General features: G+C 42.7%; 1 protein-coding gene across 5 annotated transcripts in view; it reads left to right on the top strand.

The window, feature by feature from the left end:
- LRCH1 (leucine rich repeats and calponin homology domain containing 1) overlaps positions 1-22,244 on the top strand; it is a 201,666-nt gene that overhangs the window by 117,864 nt on the left and 61,558 nt on the right. For all 5 annotated transcript variants that reach the window (XM_043578790.1, XM_043578787.1, XM_043578788.1 and 2 more), the window contains exons 3-4: positions 2,370-2,496; positions 19,388-19,493. In XM_043578790.1, coding sequence (XP_043434725.1) covers positions 2,370-2,496; positions 19,388-19,493 — 233 coding nt within the window. The remainder of the gene's footprint in view (positions 1-2,369; positions 2,497-19,387; positions 19,494-22,244) is intronic.

Genomic DNA, 22,244 nt, shown 5'->3' with positions numbered 1-22,244 from the left:
AAAGGAAGTTTAAATATGTCTCCAAAATAAAAAAAAAAAAAACAGGCCTTATTAGCTTTTTTTTTTTTTACTAATCCTCACTTTATGAAATTACATGTTAATAAATATTTTACAACCACAGGGGCGCGTGGGTGGCTCAGTTGGTTAAGTGTCAGACTATTGATTTCTGCTCAGGTCACAAGCTCACGGTTCCTGGGATCGAGCCCTACTTTGGGCTCCATGTTGACAGCGAAGAGCCTGCTTGGCATTCTCTCTCTCCCTCTCTTGCTGCCCCTCCCCTGCTCACGTGTGTGCATACTGTCTCTCTCAAAAATAAATAAAACTTAAAAAAAATAAGTAAATGTTTTATAACCACAGGTTACATTCCAGACTATTTATGTGCCACCTTTTAATAAACTTAGTTCTCTTCCCGGAGATAGTGTCTAAGGAGGTTTTGGGTTTTTTTGTTTGTTTGTTTGTTTTTAATTTTTTTGGAGCTTGAAGAAAGCTGTCTCCCATCAGAGCACCAGGAAGTCCCCCTCAACCAGCCAGAATAGCCCCTCTGGGCTCCTGTGGGTGGATGTCAGAAACTGGCAGCCTAAGTAACCCCCTTTCACTGCCCTCAGAGATCAGGAGACAGTGCCAGGGTGGGCCCATCACCCTATTTTCCCCTGTCACTCTAACCAGGGGGAGGTGAACAGCCAGCTGGTCCTTCCAGTGCCAGGGACCTCCCCCCACCTGCCCCCTGTAGGGTTTCGATCTTCTCCCTCCCTCTGCTGGACCCTCTTAGAGAAACCTCTCTCCTTCTGCTCCTTTCTGGAAATAGCTTTCTTTGCAAATCTGGGCAATGGAGGGAAGATTGGCTGTGTCTTTTCTTGATAAAGCTTATTACCCAGGCCTTGGGTACCTGGAAGAGAAGAAACGTCAGGATATTTACAGGGGATCATCCACATGAGAAAGGTTCTTTCCAGAGCACACCATGTGTTTTCTTCTCAGCCCATCAGCTAGAGAAGCCCTTTGTTTAGCCGGATTCGCACCTCGTCATATGGGGGAGTAGGGGAGGAAAACCTTTAAAATATAATACATACAGAAAAGTGCGCAGCTCATAAGGACACATCTCAGTGAATGTTCAAAAAAACAGAAGCACTCATGCAGCCAGTAGCCAGATGAAATTTATCTTTTTATAGTGATATCTGTTTCTTAATTATAAATGCACTTTGTAGGAATTTTGGAAAACTCAGCAAAGTATAAGAAAGAGAAATGTAAAGAACACTCCTTGTACCTAATCTCCGTCCCCCATGACTACCGATAGCATCTTGGCGTGTTTTCAGTGCATCTGTCCCTCCCCCTCACACACACAGATTTATGTGTGTCCACACGTGCACACAATACCACCACCTCGGACACTTCATGCATGTGTGCGCGTATGCACAGAAGAAGTTCTACGTGGTTGCAATAGCAAGACAAACGTGTTTTTAGATATTTCACTGCCTGGTCATTGTCTCCGTCAGCAGAGTGGTGGGGAAAGAAAGGCAGGGAAACTGAATACCATCCCTCTCCTTCCCTGATGGCAGGAAAAGGGCTTTTTGTGGGAGAAGAGGTTGAAATAAATGGCTGACACACATAAAGATGGTTCACAGATTTCATTTATCCATTATTTCCCAGCAAACTGAGCATTGATAACAGGAAGTTCAGATACTTCTGGGTAGAGAACCTCTTCATGCAAAGCGGAGATGAGAGTTGTACCCAGATTTTTCTGGGTACCCTGTGAAATTGAACCCCTCAGGGTTCCAGATTCACTTTTGCCAGAAGGCCAACATTACTTTTTTTTTCTTTTAATTAGCTCCCTTGCAGATGCCCAAATAGACTTTAAGTGCAGTGACTCTTGTGTTAGCAAAAGGAAGCAGAGTCAAAATGTTGGAAATCAGGCTGGTGGTCTTTTGTAAGTTGCAGCAAAACGATCTTCTCCATCACTGTAACATGGACGGGAGGATGCCTTTGTGGTGCTCGTTTCTCGCTGAGTTTCCTGCTACATTGTCAGAAAGAGAAGAGTTGGCACCCGCTTCCCGTTGTTATTGGTGACGCAGGGCGTGATGCCCATCTGCCTCCTGGCTGGCCAAGGACTCCGCTTCTGCAGGGGGCTTGATGGGTTCCTTGTGCCGGGAAACGTTTCCCGCAGAACTGCCTATGCCTTTCTTTCCTAGAAATAGATTTTATTGTCTTTTGTACTTGGGACTTGAGGGATTACACATACGGAAACTTCATTGGACCTTTTGTATTTGTCAGACGTCTTCTCCAATCACTCCTTTCTTCTCGCTTATTCACAAACATAATCGGAAACGGTATGACGTGGCTTGTGTGTTTACGGTGTTCTTGTATTGTCTTTGCAGTCGAAATCAGCTGTCTGCCCTGCCTGCCTGCCTGTGTGGTCTGCCTCTCAAAGTCTTAATCGCAAGTAACAACAAACTTGGATCGCTGCCAGAAGAGATAGGTCAGCTCAAACAGTTAATGGAGTTGGTATGTTACTGATTTTTAAGATGCTCTTTTTATTTGTTGACTAATCATAATCTATCAAGGTAGTCAGGAAGACTCTTGTAAAGTTGGACATAGGTTGTTGGATGGCTGTATGTGATAAAGACATTAAGTGGGGAGAGGAATGATCTTGGCTTGGCTGTGGCAGACACAGTTCCTGAAATTTACAGGTTTCCTGAAGTTTACACTTCCTGAAGTCCACGGGATTTACAGTTCCTGAAGTTTACAGGTTATCATGTGGTAGTTACATCATTTTTTTCCAGATCGCATATAAATTTGTGATAAATCATGGATACACTGGCAAAATAATGTACAAATAAGTTAGTAGGGCCAACTTTACATGAATGTAAGTAATTTAGAAAGAACAGAATGCTTTGATTCTGTATGGGTTTTAGTAACCATTGCCCCAAAGTGATGTCACTCTAAAATATGACCATATCCTCAGAGACAAAAAAGTGTAACAAATGTTTTAGATGGGTAGAGATGGATTGTAAGTGTGCATCTGAGGCCAAGACACACTGTTCTATTTCAGGTCTTTCACTACTAAATGAATCACTTACCTTGTTTCTAAAATGGGAAAGAATGAATCCCATCCAGGTAAGATGGGTGAATGAAGAGACAAGAATAAGCAATCAGGCTGAAATACAATGGTCAGAATGTCTCCTTCAAGCAGGCATTATTCCATACTGACCTTGTGTCAAGCACAGCTGCTGTGATTACAACCATGGGAAAGGACACAGTCCCTTCCTTCAAGTAGATTCCAGTCTAGAACATTGATGGCCAATACCTTTTCTATTGGGTGCCAACTCCATTTAATTTCTTGAGGCCACGTGGACCACCATGGTGATGACTTAGGAGGCTCAGATAGAAAGTGCTGTCATCCCTTCATCACGTCTGCAGTGGGAGTTGGTTAGGAACGTGACAGGTTAGGAAAGTGACCTATGTATCAGCTTTAATTTTAGTATAGGAGTGAGTTACTGCTGTATAAAGGCATTGAAAGGTAAAGAAAGAGTGTCTTTTTCAGGACTCATGTGATATTAGTATCTGAAACCTATTCCAAGGCAAGGGCAAACAAAAGTAAAAATAAACTATTGAGTCTACACCAAAATGGAAAACTTTTGCACGGCAAAGGAAACTACCAACAAAAGAGAAAGGCAACCTAGTGAATGGGAGAATATATTTGCAAATGATTTATTCAATAAGGAGGTAATATCCAAAGTATATAAAGAACTTATGCAAGTCAACACCAAAAAAGAAAAATCTGAATTAAAAATGGGCAGAGGACCCAAATAGACATTCTTCCAAAGAAGACATACAGATGATGGCCAACAGACACATGAAAAGATGCTTAGTATCACTGATCATCAGGGAAATGCAAATCAGAACCACAATAAGAAAACACTTCATACAAGTCAGAATGGCTAGTAATTAGAAAGGCAAACAATAACAAGTATTGGCAAGGATGTGGAGAAAGGGAAACCTTCACACACTGTTGGTGGGAATGTAAACTCATGCAGCCACCATGGAAAACAGTATGGAGATTCCCCAAAAAATTAAAACTAGAATTACCGTATGATCCAGTAATTCCCCAAAGGACACAAACACTGATTGGAAAAGATACATGCATCCCTATGTTCATTGCAGCATTATTTACAACAGCCAAGATATGGAGGAAACCCAAGCGTCCATCGACAGATAAGTGAATAAAGAAGTGGGGTGTGTGTGTGTGTGTGTGTGTGTGTGTGTGTGTATGTATATATACGTACATACATATGTATATATGTATATGTGTGTATATATGTATACATATATATGTACATATATACATACACACACACAATGAAATATTATTTAACCATAAGAAATGAATGAAATCTTGTCTTTTGAGACAATATAGATAGACCTAGAGGGTATGAAATAAGTCAGACAGAGGAAGATAAATACCATACGGTTTCACTTATATTTGGAATAAAAACATATTGAGGGGTGCCTGCATGGTCAGTCAGTTAAGCATTGGACTCTTAATTTCAGCTCAGGTTGTGATCTCATCTCTTTCTCAAATCAAATAAATAAATAAAATAATTAATTAATTAAATTTCAAGTTTTTAAAAAATCAAAAAAAAAAAAAACCAGAAAGAGACTCGTAAATACAGAGAATAAACTGGCAATTGGCAGAGGGGAGGGGGCCAGGAGGATGTATGGAATCGATGACTGGGATTAAGTGCAAACTCTCAGTTAGAAAATAAGTCACAGAGATGAAAAGCACAGTACAGGGAATAAATGCCGTACAATATGATACTGTAATAACATTGTATGGTGTCAGATGGTGACCAGACTTAACCTTGGTGAGCACTGGGCAATGAATAGAATTGTTCAATGACTATGTTGTGCACCTGAAAGTAATACAACATTGTATATCAACTATACCTAAATAATCATTTTTTTTTTTAACTTTGTATTATTTTTTTATTTATTTTTTAAGTGTTTCACATGAGTAGGGAGGAACAGAGAGCGAGGCAGAGAGAGAATCCCAACTCTGGGTGCAGAGCCCAACACAAGGGCTTGATCTCACAACCACGAGATCATGACCTGAGCCAACGTCAAAAGTCAGACACTTAACTGACTGAGCCACCCAGGTGCCTCAATAATGCATATTTTTAAAGGATGCAGGGGTATTCCTGCCACTCAGCATCTGGACATTTGATCAGGGATCATTAATGTCTAGAACAAGACACTGGAAAGTTGTCTGGAGCCATGGAAGTGGTTTGTTTTGTCACTTAGCTCTCTGTACTTCTCCATGCAGTGGAGATGTCTCGCCCACAGATCCCAAGTTTAAATGTCCTCCGACTTAAGCACTAGCTAGTCTGTCTCAGCCCTGATGTCTAAATGAGAAAGGCAAGATGTGGGTCGGATGTCCTCTCCTGACTGAGTCCGTGATGCACAAGGCACATAGTCACATGACCCAGACACACAGCTGCTTTCCTGCCAACAAGGGGGCAGTTCTGAAAGAAGATGGATATTAATTTGGGTAGGCACACCCACCCCCAAGTTTGCTATTACAAGAAATATGTGCATGTGGTTAGGGAGTGATTGATTCAGCCTTGGAGTTGGGAAGGATTTGTAAGGGAAGAGACCTTTGAGAGGCCCCTTGCAGAAGTCTGTGTGGGATTTTCTAAACGGAAAAAGGAAGACAGGCACAGAGGAAGCATTTAAGAGAGAAGGGACGGCTTGAGCAAAGGCAAGACAGCCCAGGAGGAGGTGGCTTGCTTGGAGCGTGGGAAGCAGTTTAATCCGGCTGAGGCTACGTAGAATGACACTGGGTGCTCCATTTTCACGGCCACTGCCTTAGAGTTAGAGTTAGGCCACCTTCAGCTCCTCCACGGGGCATTCAAGATCCGTCATTCACCTCCTGTCCCTGGCCCCTTTAGTTCCAGCCATCTGGGAGTGTTCCTTGTTCGCTTCCACTTCTAGTCTTTGACACACATCACTGTCTCTGTGGGGACAGTTTCTTCCTTCTCGTCTTCTCTTGGTCAGTTCTTAACCAAGTTAGATGTCACTTCCCCCAGAAAGCCTTCCCAAATCCTCTAAGCCAGACTTAGGCACTCCCAGTGCAAGCACGCTATACTTACCACGGAATTCTGTGCAGTCATACTTTCTTCCTACTTGGCATTCTCCACACCAGCTCCCTCTATGTCTGGAAAGCCGCCGAGGGCTGTGGACAGGGATTTGCTGTTGTACCTGGTGCTCGGCATAAGACCCAATACGTGTTTGCTGAATGCTGCTCTCGAGGGGTGGAAAGTGGGCTGTGGCTTGGGACAGACTGTGAAGACTCCCAGGTGCTCAGCCTGCCAGGGGGATGACTATCTTACAATCCATCTTGATTCAGAAGGCACCATCTTAATCGGTTCCAGAAAACAAAACAATAATACGGAATAATGCTTTGGATGAAACTGATAGTTATATGCTTTTTTTTTTCTTTTTAAAGAATTCTTCTTTTAGGAGTCTGATAGACGCACAATCCAAATCTGCTAGAATTTGGATTAGGTCTTACAAGCACAATATATAACACGTTGGTTTTTTCCCCACTTGTCGGGCTCCTACAGATGGGCGGCACACAGGTGAGGTCAGTCTTCTGGAACCTGTGGGCAGCTGGAATGTGTTTCTGTCCCACTGCACCCTGGGCGTAAGCCGACAGCATGCCATGTATCAGCTCTGCCTGCCGAGCTGCGGACCAGCTCATCTGTGAATAGGTGGCCGTGTGCTGAGCCTGGGGCCAGTCCCACACCAGAGCGGGGCTTTCCTGAGATGCTCTTATCAGCCGTAGGGCTGGCCTTGTGGCCGTGGTAGAACAGCACTGTCTCCTGTCTCCCGCCTCAGGACACACAAGCTGTGGGGTGGCTGTGAGGGAGTCCTTGAGCTTTTCTTGGGCACTCTGTCCAGAGCCCAGAGGTTAGTGTAACCTCTTAGTTACACTAAAGGTTGAGTGTAACTACTTACTTAGCATTGTGTTCAGCTGGCTCTGGTGCCTTTTCTGCACCAGCAATAACCTGTTGGATCCTCGAATCCTAGAAATCCTAGAATGTGAGAGCCATTGGGGTTTTAAAAGCATCTAGTCCAAGCTCTTGACATCTTGCAAGGGTAGAGAGAAACCTAAGGTAGAGAGGCAGTGTGTGATGTACAGAAGTTCACTCTGGTGTAGCTAATTTATAACTTAAGCTGAAACACCCTCGCCCAGCACTATTTGATAGAAAGGTAACGCAAGCAGCAAATTTTATTTTACTTTATTTCATGAAAAAATTTTAATTCTATTCTGTTTTTTTTTAAGTTTATTTATTTATTTTGAGAGAGAGAGAGCATGGGAGGGGCAGAGAGAGAGGGAGAGAGAATCCCAAGCAGGCTCCCGATGTGGGGTTCTAACTCACAAACCATGAGATCATGACCTGAGTCAAAGTCAAAAGTCGGACGCTGAACTGACTGAGCCACCCAGGCGCCCCTGTTCTGTTCTATTTTTAATTGTAATTCCATTGTAGTTAACGTAGCGTTATATTCGCTTCAGGTACACAATGTAGTGATTCAAGACTTCCATATATCACCTGGTGCTTATCATGACAGGGGCACTCCTTAATCCCCATCACCTATTTCATTCATCCCCCCACTCACCTCTTTTTATTAACCATTAGTTTGTTCTCAGTAGTTAAGGGTCTGCTTCTTGGCTTGTCTCTCTCTCTCTCTTTTCCTTTGCTCATTTGCTTCTTAAATTTCACTTAGCAAAATACCCTCTAGCTCCATTCTTGTTGCAAATGGCAAGATTTCATTCTCTTTTTAAGTTTATTTATTTATTTTGAGAGAGAGAGGGAGAGTGAGCATGAGCAGGGGAGGGCAGAGGGCGAGAGAGATTTTCAAGCAGGCTCCATGCTGCCAATGTGGAGCCCCTATGTGGGGCTCAGAATCACAAACTGTGAGATCATGACCTGAGCTGAGATCAAGAGTGGGACACAACCAACTGAGCCACACTGGTGCCCCAAGAGTTCATTCTTTGATGGCTGGGTAATATTCCATTTTGTGTGTGTGTGTGTATGTGTGTGTATGCACACATCTTCTTTATGCATTCTAATCAGTGGATGGACACTTAGGTTGCTTCCATAATTTGGCTATTGTAAATAATAAAATATGCTGTAAACATAGAGATGCATGTATCCCATTGAATTATTATTTTTGTATTCGTTGGGTAAATACCCAGTAGTGCGATTGCTGGATCATAGAGTAGTTGTATTTTTAACTTTTTGAGGAACCTCCATGCTGTTTTCCAGAGTGGCTGTGCCAGTTTGCATTCCCACCAACAGTACATGAGGGTTCCTTTTTCTGCACAACCTTGCCAGCACTCATTGTTTGTTGTGTTTTTGATCTTAGCCATTTGGAAAGGTGTGGGGTGATATTTCGTTGTGGTCTTGATTTACATTTCCCTGATGAAGAGTGATGTTGAGCCATCTTTTAGTATGTCTGTGGGCTGTCTTTATGTCTTCTTTGAGAAATGTCCATTTCTTCTGCCCATTTTTAAATTGGATTGCTTGTTTTGGGGTGTGGATTTTTATAACTTCTTTACATATTTCCAATGCTAACCCTTTATTGGATATGTCATTTGCAAATACCTGTTCTCATTCAGTAGGTTGCCTTTTAGTGTTTTGGATTATTTACTTTGCCGTGCAAAAGCTTTTATTTTGATGTAGTCTTAATAGTTTAATTTTGCTTTTGTTTCCCTCGCCTCAGGAGACATATCTAGAAAAATGTTGCTGCGGCCAATATCAGAAAACCATGCTCTCTTCTAGAATTTTTATGGTTTCATGCCTCACATGTAACTCTTTCATCTATTTTTAATTTTTGCGTGTGGTGTAAGAAAGTGGTCTGGTTTCGCTGTTTTACATGCTGCTGTCCAGTTTTTCCAACACCATTTGTTGAAGAGATTGTCTTTTGCCCATTGGATATTCTTTCCTGCTTTGCCAAAGGTTAATTGACCATATCCTTGTGGGTTTATTTCTGGGTTTTCTATCCTGTTCCATTGATCTATGTGTCTATTTTTGTGCCAGTACCATACTGTTTCAATGACTACAGCTTCGTAATATAACTTGAAGTCAGAAATTGTGATGCCTCCAGCTTCACTTTCTTTTTTCAAAATTGCTTTGGCAATTTGGAGTCTTTTGTGATTCCGTACAAATTTTAAGATTATTTGTTCTAGCTCTGTGAAAAAATGCTATTGGTAGTTCGATAGGGATTGCATTAAATGTGTAAATTGCTTTGCATAGTGTAGGCATTTTAACAATATTTGTTCTTCCAGTCCATAAACATGGAATGTCTTTCTGTTTCTTTGTGTAGTGTTCAGTCTCTTTCAGCAATGTTTTATAGGTTTTAGAGTATGGGCCTTTTACCTCTTCAGTTAGGTTTATTCCTAGGTGTCTTATTATTTTTGGTGCAGTTGTAAATGGGATTATTTTCTCAATTTCTCTTTCTGCTGCTTCATTATTAGTGTATAGAAATGCAACAGATTTCTGCACATTGATTTTATATCTTACGACTTTACTGAATTAACTGATCAGTTCTACTAGTTTTTTGGTGGAGTCTTTAGTATTTTCTATATAGGGTGTCATGTTATCTACAAATAGTGAAAGTTAGACTTCTTCCTTACCAAGTTGAATGCCTTCAATTTCATTTGATTGTCTAACTGCTGTTAGTAAATGTAACTTTTTTATTAGGTCTTTGGTTTTATTATTTTAGAGAGAGCACAGATGGGGAGACGGGCAGAGGGAGAGAATAAAAGAGGGAGGTTGGGAGAGGGAGAATCTTAAGCAGGCTCCATGCTCAATGTGGAGCCTAACGCAGGGCTCAACCCCACGACCTTGGGATCATGACCTGAACCAAAATCAAGAGTCAGATGCTCAACTGACTGAGACACCCAGGCGTCCAAACAAACGTACTTCAAATGCACTGGTAGCCACATTAAAAAAAAAAAACAAAACAAAACAAAAAAAAAGCAAGTGAAATTAATTTTAATGATATGTTTTATTTAATGCAGGATGGCCAGAATATTATTTCAGCATGTTTGCGATATAAAATCAGTGAGGTATTTTATATATTTTTTTCACATTATGTCTCTGAAGTTCATGGTGTATACCAAGAGCATCTCACAGGTTGGAACAGCCGCATTTCTCATGCTCGTAGCTGTGGCCCAGCAGCTCTGTAGCCTGTGGTCTTTCACTCTGTGCGCCAGCATGATTCCTTGTGAAAAGCATTTATTTGTGACATTGGTGAATATTTCATTTGTTGCCATTATTTAACCACAAGGGGTGAGTGGCCTTGCTTAAGGTCACAGACTAAAAAAAGATTAGTTTCCATCCGTTCTTATTTATCTTTCATATCTTTTTGCTTAAAATGGCAGTGCTACTGTAGGTAACCCTGTCAAATGATTTTTAGCTATCAGTTGGAAAGAAATTCCCTGGAGAGCCTGAAATAATTCCAGACTTGCTTGGGAGGCTTTTGTTTAAATGGTTACGTGGTAACCAACTTGTTAAAAAGTTTGACAGCTCCCACCAGACCCCACCCAAGCATTCAGGGTACTTTAGAGCCAATGACGTGCTGATAAAATCACTCAATTTATTGGTCTCTGAGCATTGTTTGGCTATTTTAGAAGAAATATTTTTAAATTTCACATTAGACTCAGAGTATCCCAAACGGAGTTGTAAACTCTCTCCTCTTCCAAGTGTGAGTATTCCAGAGTCATTGCTGCTTTGAAAAACAAAAGAAGAGAACCGTAGCTGTTGCAAGAAAGGAGTTGTCCTCTGTAATTTTTAAGGACTAGAACTGGAAAACATCACCTTACTGTCTTAAATATATCCCAGTTATCTGAAACTGTGAAAATGAAACAAAAAGCATTGCCATTCAGTGATTGGCTTGTCCAGCCATTTGAGATGGTGCAGAGAACAAAGGAGCACAATTGTTCCTCCTTCCATGAAGAAGCTATTAAGAAGCACCTACTGAGATGTCCTTTTTTGAATCCATGAGAGGCCAGGATAGAGTTCTGTGCTGTTTCAGGTGCAAGAGAATTTAGGGAATCTTAGCTCTTTGGAACTGGCCCCTCCGGGCTCATTTGTGATGGGAATGACCTAGAACTTTTGGACCTTTCTGGCCTCTTTGACTTCCTTCTTTCTGTACCTCTGGTACTCTAAGAGCTGTAGCTGTATATAGATGTTGTTTTGTAAGTCTTTGTATCTGGGCGTTCTTTCTGTAAGAGAGAGAAAAAGCAATAGCGTTTACTGAGCACCTACTATATGCCAGGCACTCTGCTAGGTATATGGCATGGGCAATTTCATATAATCTTGACAATAACCCAGCAAGGTAGATATAATATCTACAGTTGGTAGACAGATTTGAGTTTCAGAATTATTTACCCAGAGCTGGGGGGGCCCTGGAGTGGTGGAGCTGGGGTAAAAACCAGTTTTGTGTGATGAAAGCCCCAATCCTTTCAATAGCACCATTCAGCTGTGCTTACTGGGTCTTCTTCTGGATCGTTTAGCATCTCACGGAGAGGGACCCCGTGGTGTTTGCTTGTTTGTTTGTTGAGTTCCTGGTTTCATCTTGGCAGTGGTTTTCCCATTAAAGTTGGGGCAGCGCACCAACAGTTGAGAGTGAATCAGAGAATGAATGTTGCAAAACTCGGGCCGTGTCTGTGTGCAGGTCTCCTCGCTGAGGAACCACAGCCGGGCAGGGAAGGTCAGTAGAGGGTGCTGGTGTTGACTAAACCTTATTTTACTCATTAAAACGACATTAGCATTTGGAAACACGGTTCTTGTACTGTCGAATCATGCCCGAAGGGGAAGACATGCTGAGTACCTGGGAAGAGATGCTGTGTGTGTGCCTTCTGTGATAATAACCGGAGAGCCGTGAAGATAATCGCACTGCGGCAGAGCACGACGAACTTGAGTTTTCTCACGGTTCCCTGAGCGGGCTGACATACTGAGGGCCGGAGACTGTCTGTCCCTTGTTTGGTTTCTTTCAGTTCTGTCTTTCTTCCGCTCACGCAGTGTGTGAAAATCGTGGCTTCCAGCTGTAAGACAACACAGTATCACTGCTCCACAAGCCTGCTCTTACACTGAAAAGCTCACAGAACCTGACTCAAGGAATATCTGATGGAACGGTGCATTTCCCGGCCCTGCCTAGACCTCTCTCTCCTTTCATAAAATGTTTGTGTAGCGAGTTTGAATTCAGGGATTGATTGTAGACACAGGATGTATCTGATTGTTGTAGAACAGGATGACCTGGTTCTGAGGAGAATTCCTCCATTCTTGGTTTTTAATTTTTTTTAATTTTACTCTTGAGAGAGAGAGAGAGAGAGAGAGAGGGAGAGAGAGAGAGAGAGAGAGAGAGGCAGAGCGTGAGCAGGGGAGGAGCAGAGAGAGTGGAGACACAGAATCTGAAGCAGGTTCCAGGCTCTGAGCTGTCAGCCCAGAGCCCGATGTGGGGCTCGAACTCACGAACCGCGAGATCGTGACCCGAGTCGAAGTCAGATGCTTAACAGACTGAGCCACCCAGGCGCCCCTCCTTCATTATTTTCATACATAACATTCCAGCCTCTGAGTCAGGTATAGCGGAGACATTAATTCATGTGTCTGCCATAATCTTTTTTCCATTCACAGTCTTTGGACATGCCTTCTAACCTCTCTGGTTTCTGCGGGACGGTTGGAAGTCCGTGGCTTGTTTACCATCTGTTCTGTTGAAGAGCATTGGGTTGGAAGGAAGGGTGTGGAGCGGAGTTTTATACTAGAAGGAGACATTCAGTAAGTGTTGGGAGGTGACAATACCAGAGGTTGCTTGAAGAAGTTTTGAGTTTAATTTTTTTTTTTCAACGTTTTATTTATTTTTTGGGGACAGAGAGAGATAGAGCATGAACGGGGGAGGGGCAGAGAGAGAGGGAGACACAGAATCGGAAACAGGCTCCAGGCTCCGAGCCATCAGCCCAGAGCCTGACGCGGGGCTCGAACTCACGGACCGCGAGATCGTGACCTGGCTGAAGTCGGACGCCCAACCGACTGCGCCACCCAGGCGCCCCAAGAAGTTTTGAGTTTAAATGAACATACTGGATTTTTCTTAGAAAGAAATTCTGACTACAGGCATTGAAGTTTTTGATGGCTAAGAAATCAAAATTGACATTACTTCTAAGTTAAGTATCTGTCTTTCAAAGTCTCTTCATTATTTCTGATGTGATAAATGGATCTTCCTACTATTACAAGGAAATTTAAATTAATTTTGCCACTTCCTTTTACATAGGTACAGAGAAGTTAAGACATTGACCTAAAGTCACACAGAAAGTCATACAGTAGACATTTCCTCCCAAAAAAAGAGTAGGAGCCCTTGATGGGAGTTACTAGCTTAAATTTCCTGTCAGACTGTTCACATTCCCTTCAGTTAACTAAAGAGCTAGATTTATTACAAAAGTATGGCTTAAGCAATGGTATAACTACACGAGGTTTTTGAAAACCTGAGAGATCAAGGTAGCTCATGAAAAAATACCGTGTGCACAGTTCCACAGGGTGGCCTGGTTACTCTGGACATCTTCCCTAACCAAGATCATCTTGACGCATTATGTGTGTTGGTTTTCATTAGAGGTTACTCCTTAAAAAATCGCTTTTCTTTTTTACAGTATTATTTTCTGAAAGTGAACATTACCTAGTTTAATAATGTCTGAACTGAATCTGGTGTTTTAAATCCTTGTGTTTCTTACATACTGAAGATAAATTAACAACTAGTACTTGATAACAACAATCCATTGGGGCGCCTGGGTGGCTCAGTCAGTTAAGCGGCCGACTTCGGCTCAGGCCATGATCTCGCGGTCCGTGAGCTCGAGCCCCGCGTCAGGCTCTGTGCTGACAGCTCAGAGCCTGGAGCCTGTTTCAGATTCTGTGTCTCCCTCTCTCTGACCCTCCCCCATTCATGCTCTGTCTCTCTCTGTCTCAAATATAAATAAACATTAAAAAAAAAGTAAAAAAAAAATCCATTAGTCTCCAGTGTGCATTTAATACTTCTAGTAAATTCCATTATTGCCTGGAAGGGCTGGCATAAAATGACTCTAACATTTTTCACTTAAAAACATGTTGATTAAACCAGTGGAAAAAAAGTATAGTTTAGGTCATAGTTAAAATTGTCCAGTTTTTTTGTTTTTTGTTTTTTTTTTTTTTTTTTTTACTCTAAATGACTAAATTGGACTGGCTGGTCCTTTAACTTAAGTTTGAGTATGTATATTATTATATAATAATTAGATTCATTTCTATATAACAAAGAATAGAATTTGTAAATATTTATGACATGTTTATGATGATTTCTTTTTGCCCTGCTTGTATATTTGCAGTATTATAACAGTAAACATACGACAATTTGATCCACTGAAGCGTGCAATAATTATTTTCTAAGACATAGTTTAAGGGCTAATAGACAATTCAGAAGGGATTCATTTGACCATTCTAAGAAGCCACTGAATCTGGAATTCACAGCTTGGTAAATTCACAACTAAATGCGGAAGAAGTGTGAGGCATTAGTGTTCTTTACTTACTAAATTCATTTTCCTAAATGTTATCTTTTTTTTTTTCTTTAACGTTTATTCATTTTTGAGACAGAGAGAGACAGAGCATGAACGGGGGAGGGTCAGAGAGAGGGAGACACAGAATCGGAAACAGGCTCCAGGCTCTGAGCTGTCAGCACAGAGCCCAATGCGGGGCTAGAACTCACGGACAGCGAGATCGTGACCTGAGCCGAAGTCGGCCGCTCAACTGACAGAGCCACCCAGGCGCCCCTAAATGTTATCTTTTTAAAATTAACTCAAAACTTGAAAAACCAGACCTTAGGCTAAATGTGGACAGACATATTTTAGAGAACCAGCCTGTTCTAGGATGATGTTTTTCATGTTCTAACCTGAAATATCCCAAAACATTTAGACTATTATCTTCTCTCATCTTTTTCCTCCTCCTCGTTCCCCAGCTAATTAAGACACGGGAGGTTTTGTTTTTGTGACGAAATTCATCGCCTCTTTAAAATTCAGCAAGGTTCGGTAACGGGGAGGCAGTAGACTTTTGCTTAATTCTGTAATATGGATTATACAATAGTGTAAAGTCTTTTTAAAACTTTTTTTAATGTTTATTTTTGAGAGAGAGAGAGACACAGAGCATGAGTGGAGGGGAGGAGGCAGAGGGAGACAGAGAGTCCGACGCCGGCTCCAGGCCCTGAGCTGTCAGCACCGAGCCCGACAGGACACGTGGCTCGAACTCACGAACCATGAGATCATGACCTGAGCTAGAGTCAGGTGCTTAACCGACTAAGCCACCCAGGTGCGCCTATGGTGTAAAGTCTTTATCTTGCTTTCTTGCTAGATCCGCCTGGGCATTTCCCCCTCATTATTTTGGCAGGATAGGAAATAACCGACTGAAGAGTACTATTGAAACATTTTGACCTTGGGGCGCCTGGGTGGCTCCGTCGGTTGAGCGGCCGACTTCGGCTCAGGTCACGATTTGCGGTCCGTGAGTTCGAGCCCCGCGTCGGGCTCTGTGTTGACAGCTCAGAGCCTGGAGCTTGTTTCAGATTCTGTGTCTCCCTCTCTCTGACCCTCCCCCGTTCATGCTCTGTCTCTCTCTGTCTCGAAAATAAATAAACGTTAAAAAAAAAAATTAAAAAAGAAACATTTTGACCTTCACTATACAGCCTTCAAAATGTGAATGGACAATTGGACTTGGTGTTTCTAATTGTCTACAGATGTACTGTCCTGTAAGTCAAAAGGAAAAAACTCTTTATCATTATGTTTTGTTTTTTTTTTTTAAGTGTAAATTGGGCAACTGCTTTCCCTGCTGGTTAAATAAACATATAAATATAGCTGAGGGGAGGTGATTTTCCTTGATAAAGCCATTACGTTAGAAATATATGTTAGAAAAAAAAATTACCTTATATCTAGGGAAATAGCATAGCCTTTCTGGCTAACCAGAGGGTCATCGACAAAATGCAAAGCGTGTTTTATAGTATACCCCAATGGGATAAGACTGAATGAGATTTTATGAGATTTTATGCTGTGAATAATCTGCCTAAATATATGTTATCTTTTGCTTCCCTCTCTCCCCTCCTTTTTTCTTGAAAGACCGATTTTTTAAAGAATTCTGCCCTTGAAGCTTCTGAAAATTTTCAGTTTTATATCAAAAATCTGTGATTCCCGTAAATTGCAAAAGGATTTTTCTTGTGCAGTCATACACAGACTTACAAAGACCTACTGTAGATGTCAATAACATAACTTCTCTCCAGAGAAGGAAAATTCCCACTATTTCTTCCCTAAGGACCCTCCACTCCTATCACCAGTGTGACTATGCCTGGCTGTGAGTCCAATAGCCTGATTTAATCTCATATATTTCTAGAAATATATACTATTAGTATATAGTATATATACCTATATACTATTTGTGTGAAGGCTCTTTTAAAAGAGAACGGAGGGGCGCCTATCCGTCTCTCTATCTGTGCTCACGCTCTGTCTCTCTCAAAAATGAATAAACATTTAAAAATTTTTTAATTTTTTCAATGCTTATTTTTGAGAGAGAGACACACACACAGAGTGTGAGTGGAGGAGGGGCAGAGAGAGAGGGAGACACAGAATCCAAAGCAGGCTCCAGGCTCTGAGCTGTCAGCACAGAGCCCGACGTGGGGCTCCAACTTGTGATCCGTGAGAATGTCATGACCTGAGCTGAAGTCGGACACTTAACCGACTAAGCCACCCAGGCACCCCAGTGAATAAACGTTTTTAAAAAATCTTAAAGAGAATGGAATGGAAGGATACTTGCTTATTTGTGACTCAGTTGAGGCAAAGAAAGATAAAGATTTCATTGAAAGGGTTTGGTTGTTGGTACTTGTGACTGATCAGATACCATAGGAATTGGGAAAAGGTAGCATTTCACTTTTTACCTCTCGTACATGGAAGTGCATGCAGAAAGGCAGAATTATTTGCTGATGCAGTGAGGGGCTAAAAGTGACTGGACAACTCTCTGGACTTTCTAATTCTATAATTATTTCCTTAGACTTGTATTTCTCTGCAGATGTGCGTTGTGGGTTATTTGTTTTGTTTTGTTTTTAAACACTAAGGATGTTTCTCAAGGAATTTTATGTGACTTTCTGGGCCAGGAGTGATGCATCAACAGCCAGCCTGGGGGTGACACCTTTGAACACCTCATGTTAGCCTGTCATGCCACCTCCCCTCGGCCAGACAGCCGAGCAGTCCCGCGGGCTCATTGCATTGTGCACTCAGCCTCTGCAGAGGCCTGCTTCATTCCCTTTTATCAGGAGTGATTTTATTCCTCTTCAGCAAGTGATACTTGTTTAGCAGCCTCGTGACCTTGGCGGATTACCAGGTCACCGGAGGATTTTTAGATGAGAAGAGATTAGAGGGCAGTGATGCCCTGTGTTCTGCATAGTTCTGTTCTTACGGGAGCTGTGGGGTTTGAGAGGACTGGTTAATGGTGAATTCTCATCTGAGTGAATGTGAAACCGATTTCTGCAATGAGGCTTTGCTGCCTTCTAAAAGGGGGAGTGAAAGGGGAAGTTTTTGCAGGTTGAGAAGAGATGTGGGGTATCTGAAGAGTTGATCCCACTGGGATCGTTCCTAGCCCAAGTATATCTGTGGTTGTGCCTTTCCAGGAGGGACCTGCCGGGATTGGTATGTTTGTGGGAGCATCCTGGGGTTCCAGCCATGAGGCAGAGAGAGCCACGGCATGTGGAGTGTCAACATAAGTGGGCTTCAGAAATTTCATCCAGCACTTCCTGATCCCTTACTTTAGTCCCGGCACTCTGCTTGGCACCAGAAGGATGGAGTGAATGAGAGCCTCCCATCTAGGAGTTCACAGGCTTCTAAGAGAAGGAAAATGTGTGCACACGTGAATACGGTAATAGATTATCCATAGGACCACCAAGGAAAAAGGGCATTCTCCGTGGGTGTTCATTCAGAGGGGGACAGTGGGGGAAACCTCCACAAAGGTTTCAGAGAAGAGAGAGCCTTGAATTAAATCTTGAAGGATGCAGGTGGGACAAGAGGACGATATTGGGGAGGGGCACACCAGGCACGAGAAGAGCCGGAACAGGTTTGGGACTGAGAAACCCTTGGCACACACTGGCGGCTGCAGTCGGTAATCACGTGGCCTAGGGATGCAAGCAAGGGCTTTCAGAGAGGTGGCGCTGGAGAAATCCATCTGAACCGTAGCTGCTGGCCCTTGCTGTGGAGTCGGGGACTTTACCCCATGGGTTTCTGAGACATTGCTGTTGCAGATGTCTGAGCTGGTAAATGATGCAGTGAAATGCGCAAGCTCCGGCAGCTCTGTGAAAGGTGGATCTGAGGGGCAGATCAAGGAGACCATTATAGTGCCCAGTGAAATGGAGTGTTGGTCTGGACAATAGAGTAGCTGGGGTGGGGGATGGAGAGCCGAGCAGAGCTTCCAGAGAAAGTGGAAGAGTGGGATTAGGGGAGAATAAGATTATAAATCTCATAGTTTTCATTCTGCACTCGTCAAGAGGCGGTTCCAGTCAACTGTTGATAGGATATTAGTCTTTCAGTGCAAAAAAGCCATCATCTGCATGCCCCACAGTCTTGGAAAATGTACTGAAACGTGTTCAGGTCCACAAACTTCCCAGCCTTCCAGTCGCAAATCCATTTTAAATAAATAACGCGTCCAAAAGATGCATTCATAGTCACAGTTTTTCACTGTCAGATGTGAGTGTTTGGTAAATAGGATGTGTGACGTTCTATTCAGAGGTACTGTGGGATGGTGGCTTCACAGGGGGCGGGCATTTGTTCCGAGTGGTAACTGCCTTGGACGCCTGACTTAACCTCCCTGAGCCTCATTTTTCTGACTGTAAATATTAAGCTGCTAATACTGCCTCAGGGGTTCGTGGTGAGAATTAAATGAGACTGAAGCCCATGAACGCAGCAGGTGCGAGGCCGGCAAAGGAGCTCCTGAGTGCTCCGAATATCCTTCCTTTTCTCTTTTTGTCCTCAGTGTTCAAAATGCTGCACTTTCCTTTTCTTCTCTGTGCTAAGCCTGACCTACAGACCAGGATAGAAATGTACCCGAGTAGTTGCCCTCATATTTAAATTCCTTAAGGAGGCACCTGGGTGTCTCGGTCGGTTAAGCGTCCGACTCTTGATCTCAGCTCAGGTCTTGATCTCAGGGTCGTGAGCTCAAGTCCCGAGCTGGGCTGTGTGCTGGGCGTGAAGGCTACTAAAATAAATACATAAATTCCTGAAGGAGATTTCACATGGGATGCTTGATTTCCTGGAAAAAGATGCTTATCATTTCTGCCTTTGCTTTTGATGCAGGACGTCAGCTGCAACGAGATCACAGCCCTGCCCCAGCAGATAGGTCAGTTGAAAGCTCTACGGGAACTGAATGTCAGAAGAAATTACCTTAAAGTCTTACCACAAGGTAAAAAGAATAAAATAGGAGATGTTCATTACTATTATTTTTTGGTTTACTTTTGTGAAGAAGGCAGTTTGTCTAGTCATGTTTGTGTATGCCTAATAATATGACTTATTATATTAATATGAATTCTGTGAATTTCACATGCAGATGACAGAAAAGTTAATATCCAACTTTTCATTTTAGTCAAGGGGTCCAGCAACACTATCATTCCCCTGTATGAGACTGTGTGTGTGTGTGTGTGTGTGTGTGTGTGTGTGTGTTAGTTTGCTCGGGCTCACATAACAAAGTACCACAGGCTGAGTGGTTTTACACAACAGAAATGTACTTTCTCACAGATCTGCAGGCTGGAAGTCCGAGATCAAGGTGTCTCCTGAGAGCTCTCTCCTTGGCTTGCAGATGGCTGTCTTCTCCCCATGTGTTCACATCATCCTTCCTCTGTGTCTCTGTCCTAATCTCCTCTTCTTGAATTTTTTTTAAACGTTTATTTTTGAGAGACAGAGAGAGACAGAGCACGAGCAGGGGAGGGGCAGAGAGAGGGGGAGATGCAGAATCTGAAGCAGGTTCCAGGCCCTGAGCTGTCAGGACAGAGCCTGACGCTGAGCTCGGACTCATGAACTGTGAGATCGTGACCTGAGCCAAAGTCAGATACCTAACCTAGTGAGCCACCTGAGTGCCCCGAATCTCCTCTTTGTATAAGGATACCAGTCATGTTGGGTTGTGGCCCACTCAAATGACCTCATTTTAACTTTATTACCCCTTGAAAGTCCTTACCTCCAAAATCAGTCACATTCTGAGGTACTGGGGGTTAGGACTCCAACATAGGAAATTTGAGGACACACAATTCATAACAGGAGTTGTTTTTGGTATGGATGTGTGATGTTCTGGAACAATCAGAACACTTTAGGTCATATACTTGGTCTTGTAGACCCAGCTATTAGGATTTCTGGCTTTGCCTATTTGGTAGACCTGGTTAGGCACCACCCACTGTGTACGGAATCTATGCTTCAGGTGAGGGCACTGCCCCTGATGAAATGGTAGTCGGACTAATGTCACTGGCAGTTTTAGTGCATTTCTCAGAGGCCAGAAGCAGGGATCCTCCAGAGTGTCAGCACCGAGACTGGTTGCCTGCTCAGACGTCCCTACTCGGGAGCCAGACTCAGGCGAGCCCTTCCCTGTGGCTGTGGGCCTGTCCAGGATGTCCCTCTGACATATTGTCTTTGAGTTCAAATAAAAAGATACAGTTGTTCAGAAATGGTGCACCATTAAGAACTTTGACAAGCAGCTCTGTAGATGGTGGTGGATCTGAATTTCAGATTTTGGGCTTCTTGTTCAGACTTGAATCAGAAGGAGTTGAGGAGCAGTGGAAGGAACACTGAATGCTTTCCCAGAAACATGCTCTGGTTTTCAAAGATCGCATTCATTTCCATCAGTTCCATTTAAGGCCCCTGGGCATACCCAGTTTCAAACATATATTTAAAAATACACATCAGGGGCCCCTGGGTGGCTCAGTTGGTTAAGCGTCCAATTTCAGCTCAGGTCGTGATTTCATGGTTCGTGGGTTCGAGCCCCGCGTCGAGCTCTGTGCTGACAGCTGGGAGCCTGGAGCCTGCTTAGGAATCTGTGTCTCCCTCTCTCTGTCCCTCCCCCGCTCACACTCTGTCTCTCTCTCTCTGTCTCAAAAATAAATAATCATTAAAAAAATCTTTTTTAAATATACCGCAAAGCAAAAGCATATATTTGGAAAGAAAAGCTAAAACATTTGGTTAATCTGACACTATTGCAGCAAGTTGAGAGCTACCTGATTTTTTCTGCATTTCGATCTTTGGCTTGAAGGCAAGCCAGTGAAGCTCATGGAAGGGAAAGAACTTTATAAAATGCACTGTGCTTTTATGGATGGGACATTTGAGTGTTTGCCTGCCACCGTCACCTTGCTTGTGCATTTTTAAAGAAGGGATGTTATGGGGCGCCTGGGTGGCTCAGTCAGTTAAGCGTCGGACTTCAGCTCAGGTCATGATGTCATAGTTCGTGAGTTCGAGCCCTGCCTCAGGCTCTGTACTGATAGCTCAGTGCCTGAAGCCTGCTTGGGATTCTGTGTCTCCCTCTGTCTGCCCCTACCCCACTTGCGCGTGCCCGAGTGTGTGCGCTTTCTCTTTCTCTCTCTCTCTCTCTCTCTGTCTCTCTTTCTCTCTCTCAAAAAAAAAGTAAATAAAAATTTAAAAAAAATTTTAAAGAAACAAAGTTAGAAACCATCTCAGCACAAAGATGTATTACTTCAATATTTGAGATGACTTGGTATAAAAACATTGTTTTTTCATTCTGTCATTGTCCAATGCATTTTGATTGGATGACATTGTTTTTCTTGGTTTGAGCAAGTACCAAGGGGAGAAACTCTTACTAACAACACATTTGTAAGCATTTAACCTTTCATAGCATTAACGGAAACTTTTCTTTACATTTAAGCTCTCATGCTAATCACTGACAAGTCATTACAAATCCCCAAACTCTCATTTTCAAAAGAAAAATGTAATGGAGCCATGGAATGGTTGCCTATTGCAGTTGAGAAGCATGTGAAAAGTGTGTCCACACAACTTGTTCTCCCTACTTCCTGTGCTCCTACCTTTTTTTTTTTAAATGTCTTTTATTTATTTATTTATTTATTTTCGAGAGCAAGAGACAGAATGTGAGTGGGGGAAGGGCAAAGGGAGGGAGACACAGAATTCGAAGCAGGCTCCAGGCTCTGAGCTGTCAGCACAG

Source organism: Prionailurus bengalensis, chromosome A1, assembly GCF_016509475.1.
Source record: "Prionailurus bengalensis isolate Pbe53 chromosome A1, Fcat_Pben_1.1_paternal_pri, whole genome shotgun sequence".
NCBI lineage: Eukaryota > Metazoa > Chordata > Mammalia > Carnivora > Felidae > Prionailurus > Prionailurus bengalensis.
The sequence above is the reverse complement of the archived record's forward strand: the minus strand, read 5'-3'. Positions and strand labels throughout refer to the sequence as shown.